At 41.0% G+C, this 26278-nt stretch overlaps 1 protein-coding gene across 1 annotated transcript; it reads left to right on the top strand.

Annotated features, from left to right (window-relative positions):
- Positions 1-86: 86 nt before the first annotated feature.
- Positions 87-25043, top strand: tspan17 (tetraspanin 17). Its single transcript, XM_035162357.2, has 8 exons — positions 87-788; positions 10292-10342; positions 13368-13514; positions 14697-14867; positions 15315-15440; positions 15572-15619; positions 19423-19539; positions 19788-25043. The coding sequence occupies exons 1-8, from the start codon at positions 699-701 to the stop codon at positions 19851-19853; spliced, it is 816 nt and encodes a 271-aa protein (XP_035018248.1). The 5' UTR covers positions 87-698; the 3' UTR covers positions 19854-25043.
- The last annotated feature ends 1235 nt before the right edge of the window (positions 25044-26278 follow it).

Raw genomic sequence — 26278 nt, 5'->3', positions numbered from 1 at the left:
TCTTAGTTTTTGAATGAATTAGATGTTGAACCTTGACAGATCCTGCTGCAGAGATCAGCCTGAGTTCCACACTCCTCTGTGCTGAGCTGCAGGTGAACACAAACAGGATCAGCCCCCGTGTGGAGGGCCCGGTGAGGTGAGGGCCCTCACTGAGACACAAGGTGCCGCTCTTGAGGTGAAAAGGGCGAGAGGCAGCGCAGTGGTTTCCTCTTTGACAGCAGCAGGGGCTTGTTTTACAGCACAAAACAACAAGGATGAAGATTTCCAGCGACGATGCACCCGCGGCACTGATAACGAGGAAGACGATTAGCTGAAGAGCCCTCAGCCTCATCCTGCTCCGCCGGTGCGCGCCGCCGAAGTGACGCCAGGCAACTTGAACACCGACCGAACTGCGGATGAACGAGCCTGAAAGTGTCCCCGGATTTGTTGTTGTTAGCCGCTGATGCTAACCAGAGAAGTTGTGAGCTAGCTGGCCTGGCGAGCTAACTGTGAAAGCGAGGAGAAGACCACCAGCCTCATGTGTTTGGTTTGCTGTCTGCTGTCCCGGTGGCTAAACTCGACGTCGTTTAGCTAATGGAGCCGACAAGCATCGGCTTCACCAGTTCAACACCCGCAGCTTTGGCCACCAAGCCCCCGAAGTACCAGTCGTAGTAGTTAGTTACCTAGCTTAGCCGTTAGCAACCACTATCCTTGGAAGAATGAGCAGAAACAAACACCAACATTTAAAAGGGACCGAAGTCAGCTGCTGTGTGAAATACTTCTTGTTCGGATTCAACATTCTATTCTGGGTAAGTCACTCCTGTCACTGTGTGGTGTTTCTTTTGATATCACGTGAAAAATAAAGGTAATATGGCTCATTAAAAGTATGTTGAAAGATTCTGGGAGTTGGCTTAACGTTCACACCGTCGGTGTAGGCAAAGCAAACCAGAGTAATCCACGATATTTCACTGTTATTGGTAAACACAAGTTAAAACAACCAGTAAAGTTTGAAATTAGTCATTCTGCCATGTGTCTATTTGTTTTAAATTGCATAACAGTAGGTTCATTGACTTAGGGGTCGTCACCTAATTGATTTTTGGGGCAGGAAAATAGCTAAAGAGTAATAAAAATTAGCACAAAAGTTAAAAACATTGTTGCCATAACTTTAATTGACTATAAATATGTGATATCAAATAATACAATATAATTGCTCAATTTATGTGAGTAAGTCTTTTTTCTGTTGCTGGGAAACTTTTCTCTTGCGAAACTCATGAAGTGACTAATGGTGAGGAGTGAAACGTAAACCTGTCCAGCTCATTTGAATATTTTACTGGCTGATCCAGTTTTTTTTAAAAGAGTAAATGAATCTCTCTGCTTATGGTTTGGTAATCTGTTGAGTGTTTGCTGGACCCACGAAGGGACTGAAGTTGGGCTAATGTTGGTTCCCCCCCTGCTTTGACCCGGCACTAAGCAGTGGTACCATTGTGTTTGAGTCCGAGAAAAGGCAGGAGACTCATCTGCATTGTTAGGCCAGTGGCGAGTGAGACCACGTCTCCTTTACAATGCGCCCTCCATCTTTCTCCTCCCACCCTCAGTCTGAAAAGTTCCTCTGTTTGGTCTCCCTCACCCCTCCCTCCTCGCCCATCTGCGTTGCCTCTGTGCAACTGGTGTAGTACAATGTTTGCGGGTAAAGGAATGGCGTGTCTGTCTGCCTCAGAGGGTCTACCCACACACTGCTTGAAGGAAAAAGCCACACGGGCCTGAATACCACCCAGCCCTCCTCTTTCCAAGCACCCCTTTCACTCTGTCCACAACCATAGTGTTCAGGCTCTGTGGGACACCATTGTTTCCCTTCACTCACACAACCACTAACACACAAAGAGGGGTGGTGAGAACAAAGATTGGGGGGAGCATAGGGTGTGATCCTGCATTTTCTCCCCTCGTATTCTTGTTTCGTCTAATCCACATGCAACTCGCTCTCCTTTCGTCACCACCGCCCTATTCCTCCCTTTCACAACATGGGAGCGTTACACCATACTTGTGACATGTGAGGCAATGTGAATTGCAAAACATGCCACAAGCCAGAGTTTGTGGATTTTTATTAAATGAAAAATGCCCAGATTAATTTAATAATTTCCCTTACAATTGGGGAAAAAGCACTCTGTAATTTAATTGGATTGAGCAGTCAACCAGGAAACATTGAGTCATAGGGCTGTAGTGTTGTGTTTGACTCATTGGGTCTCTTCAGACACTCAGGCCAAGCTAACTGTGTCTGAGCTCTCTGTGAAACAAGTTCCAGCTCGCTGGTTGTTTCCGTTAATAATCACTAGAAGATGTTCTCCTCTTGTCTGTGTGCTGTGAAACTGGATATGACAGACAAGCCAGTGCGTTGCTGGAATAGAAAGAGATGGGGTTTATTCTCCACAAATCAACCCATTTGTCTTTCCTGTAGTGATCTTGTCAGGCTTGAAAATGCTGCCCAAATTGAGACAGAATGCTTGTAGGACCCTAAATATTGTGAACAAAATAGGGCAATAAAACTTAGTGCTATTCTTCTGTGCGAATTCTTCCTGTGCCCGGACACGCTGTTGACAGCCAGACATTCTCACCCAAGAACAACCAACCTTCTCTCGTCCTTAGAATAGACAAATTCCTCACATCCACTTAATTAATCACATTTTCTGCCTGAGCTGCTGAAATGTTTGGATGCTCTGCGTGCTGTAATTAAAAGCTTGTTAAGCTGTAACCAAGTTGCTGAGTTGGTTGGATGCAGCTTGTGTGTTATTAGCCAGCTACAGCTCCAAATGTCTGTTCGCATTTGGCACCCAAATGCGCGTTGGTTGATCGCATCACAGGTAGAGAGCAGCAGAAAAACCAGTGTGAATGCAGCCTTTGGAGGACGCATTTGCAGTAGTATGATGTGGACAGAGTGGGGCTGTAACGATTCCTTAACGGAGATCGAAGCTGTGATTCTAGCATCCATGATCTTGCATTGCAAAATAGGATGACAGAACCGTGAGACACCCAACCCCACCCACTTCCACCGCTACAGTTGCCTCCCCCCACTTCTCTCACCACACACACACACACACACACACACACACACACACACACACACACACACACACACACACACTCAAACAGAAAGTATCGAGGTCTAAACCAAACCGTGTATTTAGAGGATCATCACACCCATTGTACTGCATGTTGCTTCCTTCATCTGGAGCTCAGGATTCAGGAACAATGAACACAAAACATAAGTAAACAAGTCACAACTTGTGAACATTTCCACAAGTTTGAAAACTCATTGGTGGTCCCTCTCCGTCCTCTAACGAGCCATTTAGGGCGAGAATGGTCTAACATTTAGACCCAACATTTGGACCGTTCGGAGTACACTGTCCAGGTACTTAAGGTATGCATGTTGTCATACTTGTCGATGTGAACATGCTTATGAAACCAAAACAGTAAGTGTGAGTGTGTCCATGATGCATTCCATTGAATGAAAGCATATACTTTTGTATATGTGTATGGTAGAGCTGAAACTGTTACTTGATTAATCACTTAATCAGTCAACCAATTAGTTGTTTACATTTTTTTCAAGAAAATTCAATCACTGGTTCTAAAACTTTTCCAGCTTTTAAAATTTGAGCATTAAATGCTGTTTCTCATCAAATGGGACAGTAATGTGAATATCTTCTGGTGTTTGGGTCATTGATCTGATATAGCAAATAATCACCAGTATGTGACCTCGGGCTCTGGGAAATCACATGAGCATTGTCACTATTTTCCGACAAAATATCTTGACAAATTGATTAATCAAGAAAATAATCATCAGGTTAACTGAAAAATAATTGTTGTGTCCCCAGCAAATAACATGACAATCCTCCACAGCGCAGCTGATGCACACTCACATATTACTTTATTAGGAACACCATACTAACACTGAGTAGGGCCTTCCTTTGCTCTTAAAAACCACCTGAATTATTGATGACATGGATTCCGCATGATGTTGGAAACTTTCCTTTCAGATTCTGCTTCACATCGTTTCTGCAGATTTGTAGGCTGCAGATTCATGCTGCCAATCTCTGTTCTATCATATCCCAAAGGTGTTTTATTGGATTCAGGTCTGGTAGCTGAGCAGGCCACTGAAGTTCACTGATCTCACTGTCTTGTTCATGAAAGCAGTTTGAGACAACTTTTACCTTGTGACAGGGATCATTATCCAGCTTAAGGTATTCATTAGAGGATGGTGAATTGTAGCCATAAAGGGATGAGCATGGTAAGCCATGATTGATTGACCATGATTGATTGGTGTTAAGGGCTCAAAGTGAGACAAGAAAACGTTTCTCACACCATTTGCTTGTGTCCATTCATACTTTATAAAACAGAGATTCATCAGACCAGGTTCTGTTTTTCAGTCTTAAACCTTGCTGCTGCAGATTTCTGTTCCTGGCTGACAACAGTGGAACATGATGAGGTCGTCTGCTGTTGTAGACCGTCCACCTCAAGGTTTGACATGTTGTTCAAGTTGAGATGCTTTGCTGCTCACCACAGTTGTAAAGAGAGGTTTTCTGACTAACCACAGCCTTTCTATCAGCTCCCAACTATTCTGACCTTTCTCATCAGCAAGGCGTTTCCATCTGTAGAAGTCCCGCCCAATGGATGTCTTTTGTATTTCACACCATTCTGACTAAAATCTAGAGGCTATTGTGTATGACAATGGGACATACTCAAACCAGCCCCTCTGGTATCAGCAATCATGCCGCTGTCAAAGTCACTAAGATCATATGTTTTTCTCCATTCTAATGTTTGACGTGAACATTGACTAATTAAACTGTATCTCCATAATTCTATGCACTGCTCTGCTTGGTGATTGGATAATAGCCCAAATAAGCAGGTGTACAGGTGCCCCTCTCCTAACTGAGTACACATATCCATGCCGAGACACCAAATAACAGCTATTTTCTATCTTCTAGCTGTTAGTCTGAGGATAAATGTCTATGTTTTTCTGTTCAGTAGTATTTGCCGTCTACAACAGATACAATCAAATGTGAACAGGGAGGCAAAGTCCACTCACTAAGGGATTTTTCTTTTCTGATTTGTGCTCTGATACCGTGTGTCAACCGCAGTCCCTCTCAGTTGGGTCTCTGGCTACAAGATAATGACATCGACAGGATCTAACGTTCTCTCGATTATAGACTTAGATAGTCCATTCCAGTCAGATACATTTTGGACCTGAATCCAATTTCAGACTCTTGTATCATTGCTGCAATTAATCAGCCAAATAGATTCATTGATTTTGCAGTATCAAGCACAGAGAAGTGTGAATGCAAAAATCTGTGGAAGTGATACTTTGTTTTGGAGTCAGACGAGCCACACATTTTGTTCGCCCTGCAGTGCCGCTGTTATCGTATTATCAAGAATGACTGCATTCACACAGTGGGACACATTAGATATTCAGCTTTTTAGGGAGTCATTGAAAGGGCAGTCTCACTTGAGTAAGTCCATACTGTGTGTGTGTGTGTGTGTGTGTGTGTGTGTGTGTGTGTGTGTGTGTGTGTGTGTGTGTGTGTGTGTGTGTGTGTGTGTGTGTGTGTGTGTGTGTGTGTGTGTGTGTGTGTGTGTGTGTGTGTGTGTGTGTGTGTGTGTGTGTGTGTGTGTGTGTTCAGGCAGCGTGACGCTTGGTTTGTCTGCTAGTTAGTTAAGGTTAATGGGATCAGCTGGCTTAAAAAGCATCTTCTCATGTGTTGATAATCACTGTGTCCACAAGTGGAAGAACCCTTTGCTCTGGACTGGGAAATACACATTTTACAGCAGTACTTGACAGTGAAATAATCTGAGCAGCCTGTTTTAAATAACAAGGCAGACACAAGGACGTCCAAGTCCAGACATTGTTATTTGCTTATTGGCTTAAGAACAGCGATAAAGGCACAGGGATTTGATAGTAGGATAAAAATACACAGAGGAATAGGAAACAAATTAGTGGCAGGTGAGATTTAAGTAAACAAACCCTAGGAGGCTTTTAAAAAGCACAAACAGAAGAGATGTCCGTTGAGAACAGATGAGTGTAGAATGTTTGTCAAATTTAATTTGTTACATTTTCACTTTGTTATTGTCCACTGAGCAGTAAAAGCACATTTTTTGTGGAGATTTCTTTTTTTTGTCTCAGAGTAGCAGTGGCACAATATGTTTTTCCATGCCACCAACTGACCTGAATTTGACTCTGGCTGCCCACATTATACTGTGGAAAAACTAACAAGCATGACACAAAGGCAGGTTCAGTTCCATTTCAGTGTACTCATTCAGTTAAATACACTTGAATCCAAACCTTATTGTCCCACGAAGGAAACTGTGTTTGCAGATAGGCCTTTTAAAACACACATTATATGGTTTAACATAATGGAGACTTTACATACGCAACACTCATACAACCCTTGTTTTTCAATGCACCAGTGCAGTCAGCTTCCAGTTTCTAAAGCAAGCTTGCATGCTTTGGTTGGACTCAAAAAACTATAATGTGATGGTCAGACTGGGAATGAGATTCAGCCATGTATGCCGCTTGGATTACTCCAATTTAAGGATTACTAGTAGAAGAAGGAGCAGTCTAAACTTCAGTCGTCTCCAGATATTGCTCCAGATGCTGATAAGAGACCGTAGCGTATCTACCATCTATTGGTGGCAGTGATGTACTTGATGGTCGAACACAAATACAGTCCACTCTCATACGCACCCTGAAGGACAGGCACACTGGGAATTTTGTTAAAGTTTGTAGGCAACCACGAAAGTTGGGGAAGGTTGTTTTTCTTTAGTTTTTTTTAATTGTATTACTCACTGGTCATATGTTGGCATTTAAAATGGATTAAACGCATATAAATTGTTTCACATTATTACATTACAGAACCTTCAAATTTACTTAAGTTCAGTCTTGATTTTTCATTATCTCCTCTCTGGACAGTTATTGTTTATTTCATAAATAAAATTGATGGAAATATTCCAAGACTGAAAAAGAGATAGTAAACCAGATTGATAGGCTACCAGCCAGGCATGGGAACCTCCATGGCTGTCTCATTTAATGCTGCCTACGAGGTCATCTGAAACTATAGCGCTTGCACTTGACGTGCTTTCATGTACCTTTTCAAAATTTGCCATATAACGAAAGTACTGTTCTGCTGTCTGGCTGGTGTTTTATTTTAGAAGCCCCAGAGTAACAAGGCAATGTTTTCTTTCTCTTATTGGATAGTCCGCTGCAGAGATGAAGCAGGAGAGATGGGGAGAGAGAGGGGAGGATTCTTTAGTCAATCATCAGGGCATCGTGTAATTGATGATTTGAGCAATTAGCCTGAAGTGGTTGTAATATTTATTTTAAGTGCCTGTAATTTACATGAAATACTACAGGATAAACCGTAGGACACATGACATCAGTCATTGTGGGTTGTGTTCCCTTTATCTGCTAAGTGCTCTGGTATCATTAGAAATGAGAACTCCTGGTAATGTTCGAACTCCAAGCTATTCTTAATCATCTCTAGCTAATTAGGAAAGTTTTAATTGATCTGCTGTGTTATATTGAGAGATATTTGTATTTAGGAAATGAGTTTTGTGTTTGCCAGATATTCTTTGAAGTTTCCTCAACTGACTGATTTCCTGTAGAGGACAGACAAATGGAAGTGAGACAGGAAGAACATCAGCCACGTAGGCGGAAAGTGTCTACCTTCAGAAAAGAATACATTTTATATTGGTACATCATAACATTCTTTTTGGAATGGTGATATGGAGCTCATACAAATGGTAATGCTGAGTGTTTTGTTGAAAACAGTTTTAGGGCAGCGTCCTGGTGGCAACCTCAAGGAATCTTTCTCATGAAATGAACACTTTGATTCAACATAGATTTTTGTGTCAGTGAGGCAGGATGGCACAGTTTTGCCTTCAGGTTAGACCAAGGGCACTCCTTCATGGGCTGTGTTCTTAGAAAGTTCCAAGCCTTGAAGCAAGTCACAAATTTCAGCAGAAGGTCACACCCTAGTGTATATAACACACAAGGATTGGGAACGCTTTATTCAGTGACAGTAAAAATTGTCCAAACCAGACTGTCATCGCAGTCCGATTTATATATTTAGCAGTGACTTAACACAGTGCAGCAAAGGGTTGAATGCAGAAATATTTCCCTATCCTTTAAAATCCAAATATTTGAAATTGTTTTTTACCAAGGTTGGTTTACCCATATAGCCATTAGCAAACCGATATAACATAAATTATACCTTCTCGCTGGTGACATCCATGATTAGAGGCACTATGTTTTTGAATTTTCTGTCTGCCTGACTGTCTGTCCATCAGTTTCTCGTGAACTCAATATCTCAGCAATGACTTGAGGGGATTTCCTTCGTACAAACGTTTGCTTGGACTAAACTGATTAGAATTTAGTCGTCATATGTCAACATCACACTAGCTATGGTGCAACTTAACAAATGTCTGCTAGAATAAAATGACCAAGTTATAAAATTATATGTCAAAAATGTTTTGCAGAACTCGGGAACAAAAGGGAGCATGTGATTATATTTCCTGCAACTTCACTGGTTCGCACAGGCTTACAAATAGTCAATACCTACCCTTAAAAAAGTAATGAATAACTGTCCTTTGAACATACAATACATCCGTGCACTTGTCACTTTAGTAGAAACGCCTATCTTATGCTGTCTAATACAACAGTCCTGCAACAAATCCCTTCTAATGCCGATTCAACGGTATGATCTTAGAAATATTTGGAAGCCACTGTTAAACTGTACTGCTTTATACAAAGAGATATGTGTTTTGTTTAGCTGTCCGTCATTGATTTGAATGGGGTGAAAAAAATAATAGAAACTTGCGTGAACATACAGAATGCCGCTTAGCAACATCCCCGCCTACGTCTTTCAAAATAAACAACTGAATGAACACGTCTTTACAGTTAAAACAACAAAATACAGCATCTAGAAAGACGTTCTGTAACACTATCCTTGAGGTGGAGCTGTACAATTGTGGTCTCCAAGCTGTAAACTGAGAGTTGTTTTCTCTGTCATGTTTTTTTTGTGCTCTTGGTAATTATGTGGAGTATTTTGAGTCAGAGGCTCAATGGTTTATTACTCTCACCCTGTCAGTTTAATCTCCTCTGACTGATCTCCAGCTGCTTACCTGCGCGTCACTTCAAGCCGAAGCCACCACACCCTTCACTACAACTGCTTGCGTAAATACCAGGTCAACTCAGCAGCGGCAGCACCCCCTCCCAGTGACTGCTGCTGCTGTTGTTATTATCACACTGTGGGTCCTGTTTTGCATTGACAGGTTTCCTTTGTTTTTCTGGCTTTATTTAATCAACTTCGCAGCAGTATGATTTAACTCAATTTCAATGTAATTTTCATTGTTATGTCCTTCAGCTAAGTGCATTACTGTACCAAATCTCTTACAAATTACATTTTTTGGCAGCTAAGAAACTTTCGATCTTTACTGACACGTAGTCTAATATAATTTTGAAGCCTCTCTGCTGTATTTTTTTCATTTTGTGTTTTTTTTACTTTGGGTGGTCCAGTGCTGTGGTCACCCTGTACTTTCTGAAGTTCTTCTTACGTGGCTTGTTTTAAGCTGAGCCCTATAATCATTCTTCCCTTCGATGGGAGACTAATACAGGAGGGATTTACCTTTAACACCTCCTCTTACGCAGCCCAGTGCAATGACTTAAACCTGCAATAACTGGCAAATGTAATGATTCCCTCTGTCCACAGCTAGTTTAAAAGACAAAAGTCTTCTGAGAATTCACTATAGTTTAAAAGCTCTGAAGATATTTTTCTTCCTAAAAGTAATAGGAGTTCTACATGGACTCACTATAAACTGCCAGGTTTAGAAGAGTACTTGGAGGTTATATTGAATTAGAAGATCTTTGTATTTGTGTTCGGAATTCTTTCGTTTTTGCTTTGGGCAAGGATGTATTGGGAAAAGGTGATGTCATGGATTACTTTTGATCAATCAGAGTTTAACAAAAAAAATGACTGAATACAGTTGTGTTTCCATGGAGACACCACTTTAAACCAAGAACGACTGAATCGCACCCTCAGTCTTTTTTTTATATTTGATCTGTCACGTGAGATGTTTTTTTTTTTCTTTCTTTGACCTGCGTCGATGCTCATTAAGTCTCAAGTATTTATGCTTTTAAACAAATACTGAAGAAGTAAAGTGACATTTTGAGATACTTGAAACTGGGAGGATGTAAAATGGTCTCATAACTAGTGGGTACGGCTGCTTCTTGTGTGACTGAAGATCCTCTTCTCTCTGCTTTGTTTTACAGTTACTAGGCGCAGCATTCTTGTGCGTAGGCTTGTGGGCATGGGCGGAGAAGGTAAGTATAAACACATGCACACATAAACACACGCTGGTGAAGTACAACATGACTGCCTCAACAGCATAGCTCAAATTTTTCCAATGTCCTGGCCGAAACAAGCTGAGGGAGTTTAGGTGGGAGCGGAGAGTTTGAGAGAAGTGGTGTGGAAATATAAATTCGAAGAATGAGTATTTACTAATAACGCTCCTGTAAACACGTCTTCGGGCTGCTGCACTCAAGAGGATAGTTGGGCCGACTTTCCAACATTTGCGGGGCCGTTCATGACCGGAGGCCAGTCGGTGCTGATTATCTGCCCAAATGTTCCTGAAGTCAGAGAGATTTACAAAATAATCTTAATGTTACTGATGGATTCGAAGCCTCCCTGATCTTGAAACGTAACTACCAAACATGTTTGGTAGTTACCGTAATTGGCTCCTACAGAAACCATCAATCGCCAATGACAGCGAGCTGACCTTGGAAGCACCACCAACTGTATAGCTGCGACTAAAAACAGCAATATATTTCCAACTCAGCTCTAGCTCACGCTGCAAAATGTATTTCCAATTCCGCCTTCTCAGCCAGACAACAGCCATAGTTTTTCTTCCTCTTTTTTTGTCTTTCGCTGCAACGCACACACACAAGTGTAGCCAGCCGACAACGTACGTCAGGCCAAATCTTAGAGTGTGTGCGTTCTCGCGATTATTATATAAAAAAATCTGTTAAATCTGTCCTCTTGTCTGTGATCTCTCACGTTTTTACAATCGGTTAAGAGTTGAAAAATCCTCTAGTGTGCACCAGGCCTTAGACACCTTAGGAAATTAACAAAGTTGCTGTAGCCCATCCGTTAAAAAATTGGAACAGCTACTAGTACAGAATAAATTAACTGGCCCTTCAGATTTGTATGGAAAGTAGATACTATTTATTTCCCACAGTGCAGGCCACAAATGTCAGGTGTCATGTGCTTATAAGAGGTTGTTTCAAAATTTCTTCCAACAGAGTTTACACTCAATTTGTTCATTAATTAGCTAGAAAATGCCCCATTCAGTTCAGTAAATGCTGTGGAAGCTTGTACTCATTAGTAACATCTGGTCATGAACTCCGCAAATAGGCCTGCACCGGAGTACCTTTGTGGAACAGAGTGAATAATTTAAAAGGATTTTGCCAAATGATGAATAGCGGGTACTGGAAAGGCACAATGGTGAGTTTGGGTCTCAGTGACTAAGCTGATTAGTTTCAAGCCCGCTGCGTGCAGCCAGACCACATTATTGTTTCAGGGCCTCATGCTTAAATTCAAATGAAGGAAGTTTATTCTGCACCAGTGCCATAAAAACACAAGAATGCGGTATTGTCCCGCAGTTGTCCCTCAGCTCAGTGCAGAGCAGTATGAGACTTCAGCTTCTTGGGCTTTAGCTGCAAGTTTTCTTTTGACGTGTGCAATATATGTGAAAAATAAACAGTATGTCAGAACGGAGAGCAGGGGCCCACATTTACAAACAATAAATGGTGGGTTCCCTTTTGGTGAGAGATGTTGAGAGACCACCCATGAATTGGAACACCTATTATATTTGAACGAGCTTTTAGACCCACAAACAATGCTCCTTATGTTGCACTACACAGTGACAGTAAAGGTGACCTATTACGCTCATTTCCAGCTTTATATTTTTGCTCTGGAACTCCAGAAATTCAAAAAAAGATCAACAAAGTCTATATTTGTCTAAAATTGCCTGTTACACAGCCCCTCATTTAAACCTCTGACTGAAACAGGCAATTTTAGCTCAGAGCTCCTTAAAAACCGACAGCAAAACCAGTGCTTTGTAGCAGCGCCTCATCCTCTTTACTGGTATGGAGGTTCTGAAAGCAAACTGTAAATCTAAGAAACAAAACATAATTGATTGCGAATAATAACTTCTCAAATCCATCTGTACGTGTTTGAGCCTGATGCTGATCTAAGAATATGAGAGTGGGATGCATGAACAACCGCAGCAACAAAGATTACAGCAGGATGTTTGTGTTGGGTAAATAATTATGCCCATTGCCTGCTTATTGTGTGGATTTAGTCCCATCACAATCCTTATATGAAAGTGTTTCTGTATATGCCCTTGTTAATCACTGTACGTGTTGGAAAAGTACCAAAATGTTCAAGTGGAAAACGACTGCTGTCATTTAATCCAAAAGCTAAAGTTGCCAGTAAAATCTGATTGTGCTGTCGCCAAATGTCTGTAGTATCGGCTGTTTGTTTGCAGGAGTACATACAATCCATATAAAAATACTCAAGTCCCCTATTTCAGGAGAACAAGCTGTGCTCGGAGCGGATGACTGTATGAAGAAATCGGTGCTGATATCAGCTTGTCGTAAATGTAAAAACAAAAATTGGGAATTTGGCATTTGGCATTCAGAGCAGTGTGACGCAGGGGCTGTTATCTCGCAAAGATTACTTTTAAATTTGAAACTTTAAATATTGACATAGTATACATGATAAAAGCATTTTCCATTAAGATGAGTCACTGTCTTCAAAGTGTAGTACAGATTGAGAAATGGGCCGTTCTTTCAGATAAAACCAGTCTTTGTCAGTGTAAGGAGTGATGCAGACCAGAGACTGACAGGAAAACATGTCCGTGTATACACTGTGGCCTCGGGGGCTGTGGGGCCGGAGAGGAAGGACAGATTGTCTGCTGTGAACATATCTGTCTCCTGATAAAAGTGACTTATTTTGTTGGCTGGACAGTGATCTACCAGAGAGTGAAGCTGTGTTGTAGATAAACTGATAAGATGGGGTTTGTTGTTTTATTTAAAAGCAATATATTTGATAAATACCAGTCAAATCCAACAGCACTATTGTATTCCAATAGATTTCTCTACATTTTTGCATCTGCAACACAAGTTGGTCATTACTTCAATTCGTACTTTGACACCCAACTCTTTTCAAAGCTTAAGAATGAGAGATTTTCATGAGACCTTGTAAAAGAGATGATGAGTATTGATTGTGGAAATATTATAGTCAGGATTTAAACCACTGCCTTTTGTCTTCTCTCCTCTCCCTCAGGGCGTGCTGTCCAATCTGTCATCCATCACAGATCTAGGGGGTTTCGACCCTGTGTGGCTCTTCATCGTTGTGGGAGGGGTCATGTTCGTCCTGGGCTTTGCTGGCTGTATCGGAGCCCTCAGAGAGAACACCTTATTGCTTAAATTTGTAAGCCAGCTCCTGCTTCTCTCTGCACAGACTCCATTTTAACCACTTCACACCCCTTTTAGATCTGCAGTTCACATCAGAGCTGAGACTGTCAGTGTACCAGGTGTCCCTTCGATTCACCCGAGCCAAATGTTATGGGTGATTGCATGGCATTAAAATGTGTTATCTCATCACTAAACCTACTCCTTTTTCACTAATAACCAGAGACACTGATCTAGTCCTCATAGGCCATACAAATATTCCCACTGTGTCAAGCAATGTTTTCTTCAGTGGCAACTTTTTGGTTTTGATCTGAAAGAAGCTGAGAATTGTTCCAAAGCCATGGCGTCACCATTGTAGGATGTTTCTTTGTGTTCAGCTGTAATGATGAGCATGAGAACATATGAGTGACATAGACAAACTAGCCTTGTTGCAGGCTGTGATTCCGAGTAGCTATTAACTCCAGCCCATGTCCATTAGCAGCAATAAGTCAGGCGTCAGAGTGAGCAGCTAATGTGGCTTTTGTGCATTTATCATAATCCCTGTCTCCTCCTACATTTACTGTAAAGGGATGACATAAGGGTACCTCTGGGACTGCGGTTTATGTTGCCACACTCTCACTCAGCAAATCAGGACCAATCTTACTACCAGACCTGCACAGGGACACATGGGAGCTGTTGTCCTTTTCCAAGAAATACCAGAAAAAAATGTTGTTCTGGCCCTTATATCTAAATTTATCTTCAATCATTTGCACAGCACATGCACAGCAATAGAAAACACACCACAAACGCTCACAACACTACCAAATATGGACAACACTACATATACTCACAACAATACAAATGTTCCCAACATGATCAAATACTAACAACACGACCAAATACTCACAACAAATAACACCACAACCATCTTTATCACTTGTTAGTGTCCCTTGGAAACACTTTGTTATGTTGCATGTATTTTGTTGTGTTGCAAGTATTTGTTAATGTTGTGAGTATTGCAGTGCGTTTTATATTTGCGGCACATGTGTTGTCAAAATGATGAAATTAATGTTTTCACCATTTGCATGTATTGTGTTTTCTTGTGTTTATTGCATTGAACTCTGAGGGCCACCACAATTTACAACACAAGATACACAGACGATTGAAGTGAGCCATTTTTTGTGTGTGTATTTACTCTGATGTGTGTCTTGTACTTTTCCAGTTTTCTGTGTTCCTTGGTTTGATCTTCTTCTTGGAGCTGACTGCGGGGATCCTCGCCTTCGTCTTTAAGGACTGGATCAAAGACCAGCTCAACTTTTTCATCAACAATAATGTGAAGGCCTACCGAGATGACATCGACTTACAGAATCTCATTGACTTTGCCCAGGAATATGTGAGTCCACACTAACTGACTGAAACTTGTGTGTCACTAGCTCGTGTTTCCAGGCTGTTAGAAGTCACTGCCTTCTTTATAGATTTTTGTTGTGTACGTGTTTAAAAGCTGATGTTGAATCTGCTCGGCTCTGGGCTGAGAGGAGAATGAGTCAGCCGCTGCAGCTGTGCAGTAAATCTCATGTTTAATGTGATTTCATTTCCTTCAAATGATTATCCAATTATATGAATGAAACGCTTTAGATAATTGGCTCCCATGTGAAAATGCTGGGCTCTGTCATGTCGCACTGTAAAGCTAATTAGATCCGCTGTTGTCTTGCCATTTGAGTCCGTCTGTCTGTAGTTTGCTACCCGCCCAAGCTAACCTAAGACCAGATCAGAGAAAATAAATGTGTCCGTTAGTCAAAGCTGGCAGTTTAATTTCGTGTTGTTGCTGCTGCTGTCTCAGTGGTCATGCTGCGGAGCTCACGGGCCCGACGACTGGAACCTCAACATCTACTTCAACTGCACTGAACTGAACCCCAGCAGGGAGCGCTGTGGAGTCCCCTTTTCCTGTTGTGTTAAAGACCCTGCAGTAAGTCACTCAGCAATAAGAAAAATCTGGATTTTAATAAATAATCTAGGAGACACCTGCAACATTTCTTTCATTAAGAAATTAGTAATTACCGGAAGTTACTTCACATTTTTGTATTCTTCTTTTTACAGGAGGATGTAATCAACACGCAGTGTGGTTATGATGTTCGGCTTCAATTGGTAAGTATCAACAGGTCTCTCTTTGCCTATTTTTATTCTGTTTTCATGCTATATATAATATTGTCCTTCAGAATATATTCCATATATATCTAAATATAAAAAGACTTATAAGATTATAGCAGTTACGGACAACCAGTTCTTATTTATGGTACGGTCAAGGGCAGTCGTCTAAGGCATGATTGGCAGCCAATGCCAGCCTTCCTGGTTAAACTGACGCGATGCTCCTGAGTGGAATTACTCCTGAGGCAGAGTTGACTGACAAGCTGCAAACCTGCTTGATTGAGGTGATCTCAGCAGTTGTTCGGTTGGAGTGGCAATCGGCTTCATTGGTATTGGTCGTGATTGGTTGTCCAGGGTGTCTGCAGGACCTTAAAAAGAAGGTAGTAAATCCATTTAGTGACAATTAAAACCCTAAAAAAAGTATTCAAACATCTTAATTTCTATTTTACAAGGTTTAACATTATGAAACTACATTTTCAATATAAATAGCATGTTTGTCCAATGTGAATTTCTTAATATTGTATAGCTTTGCAGACTTCTGTGTAGCTGCATTAAACTGCACAGAGCAGAACGAGCTGGCCAGGAAGTCAGACACATAAATTATATAGCATTCAGTTAATTTTACAAAATCAGACACCCGCTGCAGATTCTTGATTGTATAACACATGGAATACAAAGCCACTGAATCCGAGCCAGGCGGCCCTACACACTCGTGCCAAAGCAGGTGTCAGTGTCTACAGCTTGGAAGAGAGAGAAAAGCAGAACTGTCCTTCTGGTCGCAAAGACAATAAAGACAGCACGGAAGTGAATTGCAGAAACAGCAATCGGGTAAACTTGTTCTATTTTTTATGTCAGCAAATAACAGTAACATTAAGTTGATTTGCATCTGTCTCATGTCTGTCTCTCACTAAAGCTGCTTTCAGACATGGACTGGACTCCGCAGATCCTCCGAATTTTACCCAGAGGTCATGTCTGAAAAAGGCTCAACTTAACTGGGCAGTGCATCTCTTAGTCTGTTTTTTGCTTGCCAACCACTTCCAGGGCTGTTCTGTGACTTTGTGAATGACAAAAGTGAGAGTGAAAATGCAACAGTTCATTATGTTTTATAAATGGTCAAGGGTGTTCATAAAATGCAGCTTGAAAATAGACTCACCAAAACAAACCTGTGCCATCAGGCTGCGGCTTCTGTGTGAACCAGTGCAGACAATGTGTGTTCATGATGGTACTCTACATGGGCCCTAGGTAATTAATTGACATTGACTATTGGTTAAACATTGAATTTCAAATGTTGATCAGCTAGGCATACTGGGCAATATGGCTGCACATCTCTCAGTAAATAAAAGCTAAAGGACTCAGCCAACTTTTTTATATTCGACGAATGTACTGAAGAAAATCCTGGTGAGCCAGCTTGAATGGGTCCAGTGAAGCTGATCAAATTAATAATAGTGGGTTATCTATAATTTTCAGGTGCTATAAGTTTTACAGTGGAGGAGACACTGAATGAGTCGGTGTTAACCACCAGGCAGCAGAGCCAAAACTCAGTGTTATATTTGACTCTTTTCTACATTTTTTTGTTTTCTACAATTTCCTCTTTAGAATATTCCCTATGTCAATATTATCTTAGGTTCATATAGAATATGTTTTATTCAATAATAATTTTATATAGATTTATACAACACCTTCCAAGGTACCAGATGCCACTTATTACTTACAATTAGGAAAAATATAAAAGCCAATGTTGTTTGTTTATGCCTCAGGTTTACTGATTGCTTGAACGACTGATGGAGCAAACAGTTTTAAAAGAGGGAGGATTGTAGTGGGAGCTCTGGGGCTTCAGGTGTGACTGGGACAATGGTTTACATGGCTCCGGGGTCAGGTCGGAGGGCCCCTTTACAGAATTTAGCTTTAGGGCCCCAGGGAGGTCAGGACCGGCTTTGAACAGAGTTGAGGCTCATGCCATGCATCCCGATGGGTTTTTGAATGGAGGTGGGCCCTACCCCCACAGAGAGTTGTGAGTTAACGTGTGTAACATGTTGCCATTATCTTAGTTTAGTGTTTTACTGAGTACTTTTAGTTAAATTCTGATTTTCATAAGTGTGTATGTGTGGCTTTTATCAGTTGTAATTTTAATATACTGCAGCCATAGAAAGCCTCTTCTAATGGCTGAGTTGCTTTTCACCGCTTTAGAAACCCACCTGGCCAATATCATGCTGACGGTGCGATTCTCAGCAATATTTTGTTTTCAAACGGCCTCATTTGTTCGGCCAAATGTTACAGAGTGAATGGGAGAGAGAGGAAAGAATGCTAAGACCTCTGAGATTTATGTTAATGCCCGTGTTAGTGAGCATGTTACTGTTATTACTTTCATCTTTGAGTTAGGCCCACCTCCCAGCATATCTGAATTCTGTTGTGTTGGTACAGTGTTCCATAAAAGTTATTGCAATCTAGATTCTTAAGTTTTGCAATCTCAAAATCAATATGTGTATTTAATAAATGGAAGTTCAAGGTGTGTCCCTGATGAAATGGTTAGAGCTCAGTGTTGAAGTGATTTTGCCGTTTAAAAAAGGTCTTAAAGGTATTGAATTTAACTTCAGGAATCCTGTTATTGTTCCGTCCATCATTCTTGATAAAGACATATGAATTATAGCCTTTTTTTAAAAATACATGTATATCTGGAAACAGTTTGCTGACACAGCAGACACAGGGAATGTGAAGGGTTAAGCAGCACACAGACTCCTCTGCATGCTTCGTGCCTTAATAACAGATTGTTCTTCTAACAGGGATAATTAGGCTCCAGTTTTAGCAGAGAGAGCAGCCTTACTACACTCTGTAATTGGCAACTCAGTGGGTTACGCCAGTCCGTTCCCTTTTCCTCTGTGTGTGGGTGTGGTGGTTACAACTCACTGCACTGCAGTCAGAAAGATTGCTGTTGCTAGGCACACTGCAATACAGTGAACCACCTGCCACGGAGTTGTTATGAATTCATTTTCTCTCTGCGTGCTCTCGTGCTGTCGCCCTGGCTGTTGACACTATGCCCATCAGTGATGTGCACCAGGTTCCTGTGCAGCCCTTTTTTATGGATGGCAGGATGAGAAACAGGAAGAGCAGGAGACATGGGAGGGACAGCAGCACAACAGAGGGCTGAAATAGCTTGTGAGGAAGTTCACAGCCAGAACAACATTGAGTTTCCTGCTTTTTTTTATTGGCTGCCAGGGGGCTCCCTTTACCTCCCATTGGTTGAAAGATAGCCTTCAGGTTTTGCAATAGAACAAAGGGTTTGCCTGGTTGACTCGTCTTGAAGAGTAACAAAGACAGCACGGTGTAGTCTTGTTCACACCCAGTCTTATTCCGCCCCTTGTCAGGGTCTTTGCAGCTCTAAATTACACCTTTTTATTTGCATCTCTGAACGGCGCACATACATCATCGGCTGAATCTGCCAACGCAAACAACCATCTGTCCGGTAACAGGAAACAGCTTCTGCCTGTTTGTTCAGTCACACTGTGTCCGCAGAGAAGACTGAATACACTGCCTGCTTATCCTCCATGATGTCCAGACACGGACATGTCGTAATCTAAGAACGACTGTCACTCACTCCTTCTGCCCTCCTCAGCGATGAAGGAGTCAGCGGGCAAAACGCTGTGTATTTTTATTTTGTCCAGGATTAGTTATAGGTCAGCCGGGTCAGAGTCTGATGTTTCACTCATCTTAAAGTGTTGTCTCTGGGAGCTGATGGATCTAATGATTATTAATAAACTATTTATGAAGTCATAATTTTATTGTATCTGTTCTTTGTTTCTGAAAAGGAGCTGGATCGGCAGAAATATATCTACACCAAGGGCTGTGTGGGACAGTTTGAGAAGTGGCTTCAGGACAACCTGATCATTGTAGCTGGAATCTTTGTTGGTGTTGCACTTTTGCAGGTAAGGAATCATTGTTTGCAGATTATTTTACCTGGAAATATTTATACGAGGACACTTTGTGCATTCGAAAATCACATGTTTTTATAACAGAAAATGTGGATGGGTTTTGATTTTGTGTCATCACTGCTATCTAGTGGTGAGAAGAGGCAACATCAATGCTGCTCCTTTTTTTTGTTTTTTGTTTAATCAATTGTGTTGTGTACTGATGTCACTTCCTGGTCTAACGTCCTGTGTGGCTCCCTCCACAGATTTTTGGTATCTGCCTTGCTCAAAACCTAGTGAGCGACGTCAACACCGTCAAAGCCAACTGGTGACAGGAGAGGTGAGGTGAGGGAGCCCCGCCCCTCAGGCCCACACCAGGTCAACACAGCACACAAACAGTTCCCGTCCAGCTGAGGACGGAGAGCCATGAGCCCGGTCCACTTTTCCACTGAGCTCAGCAGCACATACACACTTACAGACAAACTGTCACCAAGCGTTTACTTCTCTGTGTAACGATGACACTTGAATGGTGGGGAGGTAGAAAATATCCCACGCAAACCAAACCGTCAACACTTTGTTTACCACTCAGCTGGGATTTTAACCCAAATAAACAGAGGACCGCCTTGCCTACTTCAGAGATAGATTCCATTATTTTAGCTTTTTCCTCTGATTTTGTTCTTAGACCAGTGTATTTATGGGGCGCAGTTGCACAAGGACTCCTGTCAGCTGGGAGATTGAAAGCCATGGATGAAAGTAAGAGACAACAAATGAAAAACAAAGGAAAAGGGACGACAAGTCTCAATCTCTTTGGTCAAGAGTTACTTTGTCACAGAGCCACAGTCCCACCCAGCGAGGGGTTGAAAATCTCATATAAAAATAGCGTTTTTTTTACGTGATTATCCCGACTTCCTGCTGCAGGGGATGGTGGGTGGCCGGCCGGCCAGCTGGCCAACAAACACATTGACTCTGTTGCGTGTAATATTTCCCAATTGTGACCTTTTTAATGACCACTGAGAAGACTCTGAACACTGGCTGGTCATGTCTTCAGCTTCAAACTGTTTCAAGAGATTTAAATTCTAACTGTAAATGTAAAAAAAAGTGCCATTAATTCTCAATGATATGTTTGTGTCTTTTCTGTTCTGTATATGATTCTCTGCACCCCGCCCCACAATACCTCAGGGTCTGGCCAAAAAAACTCAGTCAAGACTCAAAGTGATTGTACACACACTTCAGGCTCTGAGCTTCAGCACATTCAATTTGAACTAAAATAAAGTAGGCTCTACATTAAAGTGCCAAGTCTCAGCTTTGATTTCAGTAGTTTAAAGTCAACATAGAAGGAACTGTGTGGGAGATTTAACCCTTTTAACACATAGCGCCCACATTTTAGGACTTCAAAAATAATTGGACACATGAAGTCAAACAAAATTATCATATTTCATGTTTTACTTAAAATGGTTGGCAGCCAGTGACTGTCTGAAGTCTACGACCCACAGACATCCGCAGCCACTTTGTATCATCCCTGGTGATTCTCTCCGTCAGCTCGGTCTTTAATATTCACCAAGTCGACTGTTGCTCAGTCAGACTGAGATCAGGTGACTGACTCAGCCCTTCACCCTAAAAGGCTCTGTGGTTGCTCTGGTTGTATGTTGAGTATCGTGGTCCTGCCGAATAATGACATGTCGTCCAATGGGTTTTAATGTGTGTGACTGAATCTGAGCTTTCAGGATGATCCTGTTCACCTGCATTTATCCTGTTGCTTCTGTTATCAGTGGAATCATAAGTAAATGCCAGTTCCATCGGCAGCCACACATGTCTGAGCCCTAACACAACCAGCTCCATGTTTGACACATGAGTTGATGCTTTGATCATGAGCTGTTCATCTTTTCCCCCAGAATTCATCAGTTGATTGATTTTTGTTTCATCAATCTTAAAGACTTTGTTCCACATCTGCAGCTCGACCGTTGACATGGAAACATGTATACCATGTACCTGGGTAGCAGGAGTTTCTTTTTTACTTCATGTACAACCATCCAATTACCGTTTACCGCTAAACCTGAGCGCTTTGTGCTTAAAGGGTTATATCTTCCAACACAATCTGTCAATGTTGATGTTAACCTACTTGAATCAAAGCTGATACTTGAATATGCTGAAGCTCAGTGCCTGCGGAACAAAAACATGTGCAACCATACAAACACTTGAGGCCTTGACTCCATTATGCTTTCTGCCACCGGTAAAAGCATATCTATCTATGTCTGATAAAATTACACTAAGTTAACGCAGAATAACACTGACAGTTCTTCGACAGTCACCCTGTTTGCCCTGCAGTAACTGTATTATCTGTTGATTTACTGAAGGATATTAGATTGTATTATATGGATGGCCTGGTGTGGTTAGGATTGTAGGTTATATGCTAAAGGGGGGGGGACTTAAAGACGGAGTTTGTTGTTTATCTCTGAGCATCCCTCAGGCACATGGGATTGCTGGTTTGGGGCCTTTTTTACTTGACTTTGTTACCACACTTGTCTTACATTTATATTGCGTCTTCTGCATTATGAAAATATTCGTTTCTGTTCTTTGAATACGTCCTTTATTCATCCTTTCCTTTCGTAGAGAGACTTGTATCCCAGGTTTATTGTTTGACTTCAACAGGCGCCTGTTTTAAGTCTGATCCATCAGTGAACTGCACATCATCTTCTTATCGTTGATGTTGCTAGCAGTCCAAACGGAGACCAAATAATATCAGCTGGTCACAAGCTAACTGCCAAGATTTTATCTGGCTACAATTCATATTTGATTAGGAACTCCCACATTAACAAACCGCATTTCTGCACAGCCAAAATGTGAATTAATTGTCCCTTTTTATGTGGGAAGTGCCAGTTGAAATGAGAAATCAAACAAAAAATTAAAAATACTAACACATTGCTTTTATCTTTAATTCATTGTCTTGTCTATTGTTTGGCCTATTTTTTTAAAATAGAATAGTAAATACATGCTGTTACCTTTTTGATGTTAGCATCAGTGTCAATATAACATGAATGCTGCTTTTACTTTGACTAGATTATTGATAACTTAGTGCAGTAACCAGGAAAATAACAAGTCTCACCTGATTTGGCATTCGAACAATCTGCCATGTTGTCATGTTGTTTCCAGGCTGAGGGAAATTTTTTATTATTTTTTCTTTTTCTTCGTTTACACTCAGCCCACATTGCCGTTTGTTTTTCATCATATAAAAAAACCAAACTCTTGTCTCACACTTCAAGCTACAGCTTTTCATCTCGTCCGTGATCCTCACAGAATGTAGGTATAACTGGGTTCACTTGATCATTTTATACATCAATTTTTTTTATTCTTTCATGATCATTATTCTATTGCACAGGTGGGTTCAGGTCCGATTTACTGAAACACATGTTTTGAAATGAAGCGCACACAAGATGAAAGATGAGTAGCATTGCTATTTTCTGACATTACACCAAAACCTCTAACTGCTCTGTCATTTCGTTCAGCCCCTGACGATCGCCCGCTGTGTGTACATTACATGTCACATGTTGCTTTCGCTCCCCGTGCTCCCGCTTCCAAACCACTACCTGATCTGACTGCACATATCTCCTAGGCTGTCATTTTGATGTATTTTTAAACACAGCGCCTGCAGCAATCTGAGAAAACACGTTTTCTCTCTAGTCTTTTTGTCCTTCAGCTCAAATGTAGAAACATTTACAGGATAAAACACAACTTACGGCAAGTTAATCCTCACCCAAAGTTGCCTGACGTGACATTGCTTTACTTTTATTTTTCTCGATTGTCCTGTAAAATGTATGAGGATGAAACTGGAAGCATTTTATTTTCACACCTTTCTTTTTCTAATTTTAATGAATTAGTTGATTGGTTCAGTTAATCTGTTAAGTGTTCCCTTCTTTTCCTTTTTAAATCACCCTTAAGGGAAAATGTTTTCTCAGGGCCTGAAACACCCCTTCCCCTCATAAATATAGACCAACCTCTGGTCATGCATGCAAGGAGACTGGTGTCGTACGTGACGTTAACAGAGCAGCCGCTGCCTTTTTGAGTGATGCCGCGGGTCTGGCTGGGGCAGATGGAGGCCACGGGTGTCAGTTCTGCTGCAGCTCTAAAACAAAAAGCACTGACTCTGTGCAGCCTCCGCCGTGTCTAGATGGATCTGCCAATAATCAGAAAGTCACCTTGGTAATGAGGACTAAAGTGCCATAATAATCTGCAGGATGGCAGGACTTTCTTTATGCAGACTCTACAAAGGTGACTCGCTGGAGTATGTTCGGTTTGACCAGCTTCGGCTGCTTGTATTCCTCCAATGCGGGGGGGGGGGAGAGCGAACAATGCTAAATGTGCTTTGTCCTTTATCATAACAGCCTCGCAATCACAAAACAACCTCTTTCATTTTTTCTGCTGTCCCTCTGGGCAGTTAAATCATTCCTGAGGAGCCTTATGCATAACATGAATGTATAAGTCTGTATCCGCATGGACCTACTACAGTAAGAAATCGTAATCTTTACCCTTACATGCACGCAATGCACAAAACCAGTGAAGTTTAGTAATGTGAATTAAAACTTGTCTCTTTTGTTTTCAATGTTATTCTGGTGTCCTCTTTTTTAATTGTTTCGTGAGCATAAAAGCAAATGAGCATTCCATTTTGTGTGTGTGTGTGTGTGTGTGTGTGTGTGTGTGTGTGTGTGTGTGTGTGTGTGTGTGTGTGTGTGTGTGTGTGTGTGTGTGTGTGTGTGTGTGTGTGTGTGTGTGTGTGTGTGTGTGTGTGTGTGTGTGTGTGTGTGTGTGTGTGTTTTAGACCTACGTTTTATATGCAATCTCAAAGCATTAAAATCTTTGTTTGTTTTGGCTTTTATGTCTCTTAAGTGGCTGTGGATGATTTTCTAAGTATGATCACAAATCATTACTTCAAAGGTTTGATAATCCCTTATTGATAGAAAAACTTTTTCTACATATGCATTTATGAAGGATTTAACTTTATTTTCCTTATATTCATGCAACACTGTCCTGTGATCCTGTCTAAGCTTTCGGAGTCTGCTCATGTCCCTGTCAAATAGTTCTTACAAAGGTGAGCAGCACATCACTCAACCGCGGATCGTTCCTGCTGGTGTTCAGACGCCGGTCACGTCCGAGCACAAAGATGCAGCAGAACTGATTTGTTTGTGATCATATTGAGTTGTTGACTGGTACACATTGGCTCCCAGTTGAAGAATATGGATACAGATACAGTAGATAGAGATCTCTTAGGCTCACAGAAATTATTCAGAATATGTTTGTTCAGCTGGGCAACACAAACATTGTTTAATTAACAGGCTGTTTCCAGTTGTGTCTCGATTGCAGCAGAACACAACAAACAAAACCATACTGTCGATCAGTTGTTTCAGTTGCATCCTCTCTGACGGGCAGCCTTGTAAAGAAATGTAAATGAAAACTGTGGGACATGGTCTGTTACACTGTATATTGTGTTTAAAATATGCCTCTTTCATATATTAAAGGATTTAAGATAACACCAGGGCTGTGTGGGTTTTATTTCCACTAATCATGTACAGTAAGTACAGTTACTCAAGTGCTGTATTTTATCGCTTTTAATTTCATGCTTCTGAAGACTTCCCCTCACTCCATTTCAAAACAAAATTAAGCAGGTTTCAATCAGATACATTTATATGATGTGTAGTTGCAGTTTTTTGTAGATAAGGATTATACACAACACATTTGACCGATTCAAAAAATGTAAAGATTTATTTTTAATTTAAACATTCCTCTGCAATATAAACAGCAGTTTAAAAATAGTTATTTTAAAACTTCCCATGTGAAATCATCAGTAGCAATAATCCAGCAGTAGTATGAAAAAAGTAAATTCCTGGACCAACTTTGAAGAATTACTCCAGGTGGTAACACACACATGAAATAAGTATGTTCAACTTCAACTTAAAGGTTCAGTGTGTAGAATTTAGCGACATCTAGTGGTGAAGTTGCATGTTGCAGCTGAATACCCCTCACCTCACCCCCCCTTCCAAACATAAAAGAACCTGTGGTAACCTTCAGTTTTCATAAAAACTAAAAACTTTAGTTTGTCCAGTCTGGGCTACTGTAAATAACATGGCGGCCTCCGTAAAGAGGACCCGTTCCTGATGTAAATCTAAAGTATATAAATATAAAGGGCCCATGCTAGGGTAAAGAAAACAACAATTCATACAATTTAGATGAAACACTAGTGAAAACATCATTAGGATTATTTTACACTGAATTTCTGCCAATAGATTCCTTTCACCTAAATCTTAAACACTGAACCTTTAACAAGTTATATTCACACTATTGCTAACTGGACTAAGACCAATTTTAGCATTTTATTTTAATTTGCTAATGAATTTTCTTTTTTCTGTGTATTTTGTTTTGTGAACCTTTGACTGTAATTTAATTGTTTTAATTGTAATGTTTTTGTGTTTTTTTTGCACTGTGTTTTTCCGACTTAGCAGCAACGTTCTGTCAGACAGTGGCTAGGATTGAAGCCGCAGTAATTGTCCTACTTACACTGGAAGGTCTTCTGTATTTTTCAGGGTGTATGATTAAGGAAATGTTTGAATTCATCATATGATGGATGAATCAGCCAACAGAGGGAGACAAACAGTGACACACACACACACAGTGACTCACAGTTGTGCTGCGACTTGATCTTTTTATCCTGCGAGGCAGCAAACAACTGCAACGCTAAAAATATATGCTTGATAAATGAAAAATAAAC

This window comes from Hippoglossus stenolepis, chromosome 7, assembly GCF_022539355.2.
Source record: "Hippoglossus stenolepis isolate QCI-W04-F060 chromosome 7, HSTE1.2, whole genome shotgun sequence".
In the NCBI taxonomy this organism is placed as follows: Eukaryota; Metazoa; Chordata; class Actinopteri; order Pleuronectiformes; family Pleuronectidae; genus Hippoglossus; species Hippoglossus stenolepis.
The sequence above is the reverse complement of the archived record's forward strand: the minus strand, read 5'-3'. Positions and strand labels throughout refer to the sequence as shown.

Coding starts and splice junctions, on each gene's coding strand:
- tspan17 (XM_035162357.2), top strand. CDS start 699: ATGAGCAGAAACAAACACCAACATTTAAAAGGGACCGAAGTCAGCTGC. Junction 13,515..14,696: donor ACACCTTATTGCTTAAATTT/GTAAGCCAGCTC, acceptor GTACTTTTCCAG/TTTTCTGTGTTCCTTGGTTT. Junction 19,540..19,787: donor TTGGTGTTGCACTTTTGCAG/GTAAGGAATCAT, acceptor CTCCCTCCACAG/ATTTTTGGTATCTGCCTTGC.